Raw genomic sequence first — 9,955 nt, 5'->3', positions numbered from 1 at the left:
AAACTTATGTGTGCTCATAAAAGTTTATTTTAAGCTCTTATGTATTAGGTTTACTTTTAGGTACAATTTAAATTTTTTTTTTTTTTTTTTTAATTTATTGTTCAAAATAAAAAGTTACAAATATTTTTCCAACATAATTATCCATCCCCTTAGAAACTATGCGTTTATGGTGGGGATGGCAGGTTCGCAAGTGTATATCTAAAAAAAAAAAAAAGAAAAAATTTATTCAACTACTTAATCTTAATGTAAAAATATTTAAACAATCTTAATAACGTTTATTTGCATGTTTTTTTCTCTTACTAACTTTTTGCCAAAGCTATTCACTAAAACAACTTAAATACTCTGCAGCGAGTCGCAGTCTTTCGGCGCTAAATGCACTGCTGACGGAGTCACGTCACTGTGACATATTTGCGGATCCTTGGAACACCGTGGTTAACCATTGCCTACAGTACTGTGACGAATGTAATAGCACCATGTTTTTGGCTTAACATGATTGCGTAAGAAGATAGCATAATTACTAGTAGGTTAAACAATTGTTAAGTTATTTGAATTGTTATAATTATGTTTTTTGTTTTTATTTTTTTATTTTTTTGTTCTCGTTTTGATCTGTATAATTTATTCTGCTACGATAACCGTACTAGTTGAATTAAAATAAATTAATAGTACCGAAGCTTCTAGAAGCATTGACCCAAAGATAACTAACAGCCCAAAGATAGTCGTTCGATATCCGCCATCAATAATTGAAGCTCTGGTTTTTTTGTTTTGTTTGTGGTTACATTTGTTCTCTTCTCTTCTTCTTGAACTGGTGATAGCGCAGTGGGTAACAGCTCGACTAAACTTTCGGTAGGCCGAGTTCGAATCCCAGCACGCACCACCAGTGGCGTGCACTGGGTTTCTTGCCAGGGTATGCATACAGCAGGATAATTGCTTTAAACGGCAAAAATTCTTCTCCTATACAGTAGTAGGTAGGCAGTGCTTTTGAGCATGCCTGAAGTGCACGCCACAGCGTACCATTAACTTTTCTAAGTTTTGTGCGCTTTAAGTAATTAAAAATATCACTTGCTTCGACGGTGAAGGAAAACATCGTGAGGAAACCTGCTTGCCTGAGAGTTCTGCATAATTTTCTCAAAGGTGTGTGGAGTCCACCAATCCGCGCTGGGCCAGCTTGGTGGACTACGGTCTTAACCCCTTCTCGTTGTGGTAAGACACCCGAGGAGGTAATGAGTTGGTATGATGATGATGATAATTTATAAATATTTATCCGTAGATAACTAAAACATCGCCTGGCTTATAAGCGTTCAAAAAAGGCAATTCCTGAGAAAGGTTATATTGTAAGTAAAAGAGAAGGTGGGCGAGTCGATGCGGTGAGGCGGGATTTAGGATATGCCCGGGATCTGTAGTGGGCCGGTAATGGGTCGATATGATGACACCACTTATCCTTGTGAACAACCGAACCCTATTGTAGTAAGTTTTTATTTTGTTTCCCCCTTTTCTTTATTGTGTTGCCTGGCAGAGATCGCTTTTTAGCGATAAGGCCACCCATTGTACATTTGGTGTTTTTTTTTGTTTATAATTTTCATGTCAGCGCCTCTTTCATTGCATGTTTATAACATTTTAATGCATTGCATGATTATTTTGTCTATCGATTGACACTGGCATCGCATGAAGCATGTCACTAGAAAAATGTTGAAAGCATAGGGTTGAGGTATGCTTAAAAAGCACCCTACATCAAATACGAGCGACGCGGCTCCGTGGTGGTTTCGGTCAAAGTCAGTGCATATTTGAAAATTTTATTAATTAATTTATGTCCATAAAAATAAAACAAAATTTAAAAAGAAAGTAGACTGTAACTGTAAAAAAAAATTATAAATATTAGAAGCAAAAATAAACTCGTTGTGCAGATTACTAGGCTACATAAAATTGCTAATTCATTCAATAGTTTATTATTTTTTAACAAATCACCGAATGAAATCTTTAAAATGTCTCTCAATAAGTTCAAAGTTTATATAAAACGTAAGCTTACAGGAAAATCCTATTATAATGTTAAGGATTACTTAAACGATAAAAAAGATTGGGTGTGAATTTCTCTAACTTCATAGCTTAATATTCATTAACTGTGAGATGGTGATAATGAAAAAAAAAATTACCCGGCTAAGTTTGTTGTGGGCTCTTCTTAGACCAGTGTGCGTTTGGAACCCTCGTAGCTTTAGTTTTAAGTTGGCGAACGAAGTTATCACCATAGCCTTACAATTATGTAAACATATATGAAGAATACAGAAGGAAGAAATTTCAAATTTGAATTCATGCAGTTTAGCTAAAATACATAGTTACATATAGAAACTTACTTATAATTGGACAAGTTGTTTCAAAGTTATTACAAAATTTTTCTTTTTTCTTTATCATTAGTGTAGTCAATATAATAGGGCTGCCAATTTAAGAAGATATGAAAAATCGCTAAATTCTATATTTTATTTTTAAAAACAAAAGGTTACATTGTGCACTGAACACAAACGTTCAACACTTAAAGTATATTACACTATAAAGTAGATTTGAGCCTCAGTTTAAGAATCTTTCGCTCGCAATGGTAGAGTCATTTAACTAAAGTATAATAGAAGTTGTTGTCCATGTTTTAAAGCTCAAATTCCTCCACACTCACAAAGCGAACGCTTTCGATAGAACGACAGTAAAATAAAAATCGGTACTTTTTTTGACATTCTCCATTTTACCGAACTAGATGGCGCTTTATTTATTTATTTGTCTATTTTCTTCTCTCATGTGAAGAAATTAGCTCAAAAAAAAATCTGTATCACCCACACAAAACCATATATTTATGGGTGATTTTGGCCGTGGCTATTTTCACCAGCACCACCCCACCGACAAAGACGTGCCGCTAAGCGATTTAGTGTTCCGGTGCGATATCGCGTAGAAACCGATATACTCCCTAACAGGTTAGCCCGCTGCCATCTTAGACTGCATCATCACTTACTACCAGGTGAGCATGCAGTCAAGGGCTAACTTGTAGTAGAAGAAACAAAAAAAGATTTATAGAACTGCAGTTAGAGAAAAATAAATCTGCATAAATACGCACATTAGCCTTGACTTTTTATAATATGTTGCAAAATTATTCTGCAATGAACTATCATTTATTGCTCGACTGTATGTCTGTTGGTGTACACGTGAACACTGACTATATAATTAAAAAGTACTGTGTTGGCAACGGGTAATTAAAAAGTTGCCCTTTTGTTTCGTTTATTACGTAAGAGGTTTCCATGGTTGAAAAGTTGAGAGCTTTGTCCCACAACGTGAGGCGAAGTTCGTAAGATGTTTCCTCAAATTCTGTTAAATCAATAATAGCCAACGTTGGTTATATCTACCCCCACAGATAGATAAGGACTTGCATTCAAAATAAGGGATAATGAAATGTAAATTATTGAGGTATATATGTCGTAATAATTTAAGCATTTTATAAAAAATTAATAAAAAAAAAATGTATTTCAAAGTGACTATACACCAGTAATACAACCAATATAACCTACCAGTTGTCAAAAACATTTTTCAAGTTATGGTCTTTGTAAAAACTCTTTGTTACGTAATCTATCTAAAACGGAAAAACAAACAAAAAGAGATCTAAGTACGACACAAAAAGTTGGATAACTGTCTTGAATTATCCGAAAAAACCTCTTGCATAATAAACGATACTTAATAGTCACGTATAAATAACTATTTATTTTCTTTCCTACAGCTTATACACTGACAATAATTCAATTATTACAATAATTAAACAATTATATTAAAAGTCTGTCCCCGAAATGACGACAATAATAATAAATATAAGTATAAATATTAAAATTTAGTGATAAGCTAACCGGTGAACAAGTGAAAGGTCCATGTGATCTAATGATGTAAAAAAGGGAAAGTGAACAGTGCGCGCAAACGAGTGGCTCCGAGTGAACGCGAAAACAAACGCGCGTTACAATAATAAACCTACACTAAATAGTATGAAATGCTGAATAAAAAGTGTTAAAAACCAGTGTCTAAAAACCCAAAAATTTCGCATATTTTCGAGTAACTAAAATGAAAACAAAAGTGAACTTTGCCGGTGATTAATTACGAAATGCAATCCTAAAACCAGTGCTGCAAGATTTCCTTGCTTAAGCGATAGAAAATTAAAAAAACAGGAGGATATATACCAGAGTAAATTTTGAAACAACCATAAAGTTTCAAATCGATTTAAGTCGTTTTAGGCGGCTTACCTAAAATTTAAAACTGGCTAAACGCGTACCAAGGAAAATAGATGCGTTATGATGAATTTGTAAAACAAAGAGGTTCCTACTGTTTCGAAGCAAGAAGGTTACTTTCGTGATAACAAAAAAAATACTGTTTACCACAGAGTAACAAACCGAGGAGTTTCACAGAGTTACACACCAAGGAGTTTCTATACAAGAAATAAAAGGTCCAGAGCCGGGCAACCATAGTTTAGTAGCAAGGAGGTTTTGTCGGAGGTTGTATATTATTATATCGCATTCCGCCCCCGGCGGTCGGCCAATGGGGTGTCGGGTGCCGCCCCCTCGCGGCGCTCTGCCGCAATTCTGTGCGATACTGCTCGTCCTGAACGCGGGTAAGTCGACTTTATTTGTCTATTTAGTTGAACTCTAGCTTCTAGGATTCTATTTGGGATGCTCTGATCCAATATACGTGCTGTTTGACCATTTTTTTTCATTCCACTTCAGTACATGTAAACGTATGTTCAGTACAATTAAAGTCACCATTACCTAGCTCCAAGCGTGGTGGATTATAGCCTCGACCACCCTCATTCTGAGAGGAGACCTGTGCCCTGTAATGCCAGCAATGGGTTGATCACGATGAAGTTTTTTTATTCTACCACAGTACATCCCTTTTCTGCAACCTCATCTAGTGGTAAGTGGCCAGTCTTATCAATGCGATCAATTTACCTATCTCTAAGCAGTCCCTGTGGGTTTTAAACCATAAAAACCCAATATCTAACAATTCTCCACCCAACCCAGGAATCGAACCCCGCGATCTGTTGTTAAACATGCTAACCAACAGACTAGCAAGGCTATTAAAATAAGTATATTATAGTCGACAAAGTACCTTAGTACGCTAAACTTTCCTGAACACGAGGTATGCATATAATTCATCAATTATCATCAATAGTCTATAATTGTCCATTGCTGGACTAAAGGCCTCTCTCAACGAGTTGGTGATCGCAGTAGATGCTAGAAGTAGCACAGAGGACCCTTTCTCCGTTATATTCCCTTAGTCGCCTCGTACGAAACCCGGGCCGTGGGAAAAAGGTTGGTGACAACTGACAACTGTATCTGATCAGCCGTCACCAAACGGCATATATATTAAGCATTCCATGTAACACATAAATATTTTGCAAGTTTCTCTGACAGACGGACAGACAGATAAAACGCAGTATAGCCAATAAGACACCTCGCTTCGCTTGGTCAAATATATCGCAGTCTCATATCTGGGTAAAGGTAATCAAGTTTCTAGTACTATACCTTCTATAAGTTGATTTACGAAATCATATATGCTTCACAAACGGATCCCTGTGGCTTCGTCCGCATCCAAATTCTTTACAACTTGTGTAACTTTTTCCTATAGGTACACTTTGATACATAATATACTACGAGCCTCCGCGTCGCATCGCTCGCTCTATTTAATCCGCGGTTATTTTGGACGATGTAAAATAGCTTTATTAATATCATTTTTTAAAGGTGATAGAATCATAATTACAAGATCGGATTATGTTCGCAAATTCAGGGGTTTTCATTTGTTTTTCATGGTATCCGAACCCTTTTCTAAAAGAATAAGAGTAGCATCAACTATTTTCCGATGAAAGTACCTTATAAATCGGTCAAGTCGAATGAGACGGACAAAAAAACTAACAGACTGACAGACGGATCAACATTTTTTAAAAAAAGTTAAAGACTATATTGATTTGACTAACGAATGTTTTATTTATTCGTGTCGATTGAAATAAATGTCATGGCAAAGAATTTATATATACATACTAGCTGTTGCCCGCGACTTCGTCTGCGTTTGATTTTGTTTTTAAAGTATTCAGTATCGCTAAGCCTTAAATGAGTATAGTTGTATATACATATAACATGTGACTGTCAATTCATTATAGACAAATAATTTGCAATAAAATAAAATTGTGACTTTACTTAAAGATCTAAGCTATCCTATCTCTTAAGTTGGACCAGACTACTCACGGTGTGCCAATTTAATTTAAAATCGGTTCAGTAGTTTAGGAGTCCATCGCGGACAAACATCGTGACAGGAGATTTATATATTTTTATAGATTACACAAACATGTGTTAATAATTTTATAAATGTGAATGTAGGTGTGTTTTAAGGTTTCACTTAAAAAAACTACTCAACCGATTGTCATGAAAATGTGTAAAAAATAATCTTGGAGATATTAGAAGTAACATAGGATACTTTATATTGAAAAAAAAACTAATATATTTTACAAAAAATAAAAATATGTTAGTCAAAATATATCAACATGTTGCTACTTAAGTGCCATCTAGCGTTCAGTGAAGAGTTCATAATTTATCATGAACAATCGCAGACAAAGTTAGTATAATACATTTTTAAGCTTCTATATTCGGTACTGGCCAGGCTGTCTTAGTATGCGTACATAAATATATAATATTAATAATTATATTTTGTAGATACTGCAGTATTTCTTAAACATTTTAAAGGTTGTTTAATCCGTATACTGCGCACTTTTCACTATGAAACTCGCTCTCATCTGATTTTCATAACGCACTAAAAGAAGTTAAACTTCAAATAAGTGCGAGTCGGACTCGCGCACTAGGGATTCCGTACAACTATCTATGAAAACGGAAAAAAAATCATGTCTGTTGTAATTTGTGGGATTGAGTATATGCTTTTATAATCAGATTCCCAAGGTAATTTTGGACCTGCCTATGCATAAGTTTAAACAATGTGTTAAAACACATTTAATAAATCGTGGTTAATATACGATTGATGAATTTCTTAAAGACAAGGCTGCTTGGAAGCAGGCTCCGCTCTCATTTCCCAAAAGATAGAAAATTTATTATATATATATATATATTAGGGTGGCGCAAAAAAAAACGACTATTTTTTTTTTTTGAGTCTCGGATGAAAAAATGTTAGTTTTTGATGTTTTAAGAGCCCTCTCCAAAGGACAGCTCAAAAAAAAAATTTTAAGAGGTCACTCCAAATTTTTTTAAATTTCAAGGATAACAAAAAAAACACAATTTTTTTCTAATTTTATCATTTTATTTAATCAATTATTAGAAAAAAATTGTGTTTTTTTTTGTTATCCTTGATTTTTTAGTTCATCTCGTGGTGTATTTTTATAGATTATTGTACTAAATAAAGGAAAAAAAATGGCCGGAATTTTAATTTTAATATTAAAAGGTCACTCGAAAAAATCTAAAGTCATTTACTAATAAATTAAAAAAAATTATGAGCGACCTTTCAAAATTAAAATTTTTAACTGAAACTTTTAGAAACTTATTTTTTTTTGGTCTATAATATTATACCGTAACGAGAAAAAAAATTTAAAAAAAAAAAAATCGATTTTCGAAATTTAAAAAAATTTGGAGTGACCTCTTAAAAATTTTTTTTTGAGCTGTCCTTTGGAGAGGGCTCTTAAAACATTAAACACTAACATTTTTACATCCGAGACTCAAAAAAAAAAATAGTCGTTTTTTTGCGCCACCCTAATATATATATATTTCATTGTAAACTGTAGAATGATGTTGAAAAAGAGCTATCTGTTTCAAAAATGCTTATAATTAATAAATGAATTTTGATTTTGAATTTGTAGGGGAAATTTAAATTATTGTTTTATTCGAATTAAACCGTGTACTGGACTCATATTGAAACATCAAAACCGCTCCACTTTAGTAGTGTTTCTCGAACAGGCGTTTAGTCACGCTTGTTGTATGGGAGCTCCCATAAACATTTAAATTATACTGTTTTTTAGCATTTATAGCGTCAACAGAATACATCATCTCTGAAAATGTCAACTGTTTCATCTCTCTTGTTCTGCCATTTAAAGGTTGCCTGTAAGAGTTGGCTTGCAGCAATAACGCCACCTTTGCATGCCTACAATTTTTAATTACTTCTTATTTCTGTTTTGTTATCCGTGTTATTTTAATTTTACACTGACGCGCGCACTCCGTACCCTCAATGTGATAGCCGAGAAGACGGATTTATTTTGTTGCACTCTGAGTGAACTCACAAATATAGCGATTTAGATTTTATCATATACACTATAGTTATATATATTATTAAAATTTACATAACATGCTTCATTGTCGTATTAGGATAACTTTTTCCTGTAATGACAAAAATGTAAGATGGGAATAAATAAATAAATAAATAATAAATAAATTTTATCGTCCAAAGTGTACGGAACCCTAAAAAGTATTAAAAGTGAATTGAATGAATGAATGAATGAATGAAAAGTGAATGTGACCCCAAATCTTAAATACACTTATTTTCATACTTTCCCTGTTCATAGCTTTGAAGTCTGAATGGCGCTAACGACGTGTGGTTTATAAGGGCGAGGTCAAGGAACGAACACTTCACGATAAGGGTTTATTCACAGTCAAATATATACCGTAATTATTACATACTAGTTGTCGCCCGCCACTTCGCTCGTGTGGAAATTTAGATGTGTTTGCCCATGAGTCCTTACTTATCCTTACTAATATTATAAATGCGAAAGTGTATCGTTTGTTTGTTTTCCCTTCACGCCTCAATTAAACAACCAATAAGCTTTTGGTATAGAGTTAGTTGAAAATAAACAGTTACCCAGGGAATTGTAAAAAAGGCGGGCAGCCTTGTGAATAAATAAATAAAATCTTGCTGTTCAACAAAAAAAAAAGGAGTTGCAAAGATATGAAGATAATACTGCAAGATAGAGGGTATAGTTTTGTGGTCTTAAAACCACAAAAAGGAAATAATCATAGTTATAGATGTGATGTCGGGGGTGCAATAACTAGCTATGTTATTCTCTCACCCCTGAACTACTTCTATGCAAAATGAAATGCTCTGTAAGAGTAAATTTTTTTTAAACAAATAATCGACTGCAGTACCTACTTAATATAAAGTAATTGATACTATAAAAGACAAGTTCTATAATAGTACAAAGGATTACGTTAACGATAAAAAACCTTGGGTGTAAACTGTTGCTCAAACCGGGTCACTTCTATAATGTTTTCAAATGACAATGTGAGATGGTGATAACAAAAATATTTAAATAGGTATTTTCCATGTCAAAGGCTACATGCATGCCAAATTTCATCCAAATACGTTCAGCCGTTTTTGCGTCATCGAGTACACAAACATCCACACTTTCACATTTATAATATTACTAGGATAGTTGGATTGGTGTACAATAAAGTGTATTGAATAAAAATTGAATAACGAACATAAATCCATTCCAATTTTCGTATTGAAATAACTACAAAGTACTTAACATTTTTAGAATGGCAACATTTGGTTTAATAAAAATAAATTAGTAAGTTTAAATTCACAATATTTAATAGGAATAATGCCCGTTTTCACTAAAGCTAGGAATCGCTCACGGATGCCTAGTGACTTCGGAGATTCCTATGTAGAAAACGTGTCTGGAACTCTTATGTGATGTCTTACGTTATTCGCATCATCTAAAGATACGATTTTGGGGGGGACTCTTAAAGTAACAAGTTTGACAGATGAAAAAAATGTTTTTTTTCTAATAACCTTATGTCCATTCGATCAAAGAAAAATATGATAATAAAAACACAATACACAACACCTAACCATAGACAAATTAGTTTATAATATGAGTTGACTAGTGAAAATCGGTGAGAGGTGAACGTGTGTGTTGCCGGGTCCATCGTTTGTGAAAACGGATATCACTGTGTTGCCAGGC

The 9,955-nt window shown here is 33.8% G+C and overlaps 1 protein-coding gene across 4 annotated transcripts in view; it reads left to right on the top strand.

The window, feature by feature from the left end:
- Positions 1 to 3,947: 3,947 nt before the first annotated feature.
- LOC120634256 (protein Skeletor, isoforms B/C) overlaps positions 3,948 to 9,955 on the top strand; it is a 51,149-nt gene continuing 45,141 nt past the window's right edge. For all 4 annotated transcript variants that reach the window (XM_039904744.1, XM_039904742.1, XM_039904743.1 and 1 more), the window contains exon 1: positions 3,948 to 4,618. In XM_039904744.1, coding sequence (XP_039760678.1) covers positions 4,546 to 4,618 — 73 coding nt within the window. In that variant the 5' untranslated portion in view covers positions 3,948 to 4,545. The remainder of the gene's footprint in view (positions 4,619 to 9,955) is intronic.

The sequence above is a fragment of the Pararge aegeria genome, chromosome 23, assembly GCF_905163445.1.
Source record: "Pararge aegeria chromosome 23, ilParAegt1.1, whole genome shotgun sequence".
Taxonomy (NCBI): Eukaryota; Metazoa; Arthropoda; class Insecta; order Lepidoptera; family Nymphalidae; genus Pararge; species Pararge aegeria.
Note: the sequence above shows the minus strand (reverse complement) of the source record. Positions and strands in the feature narration are given on the sequence as shown.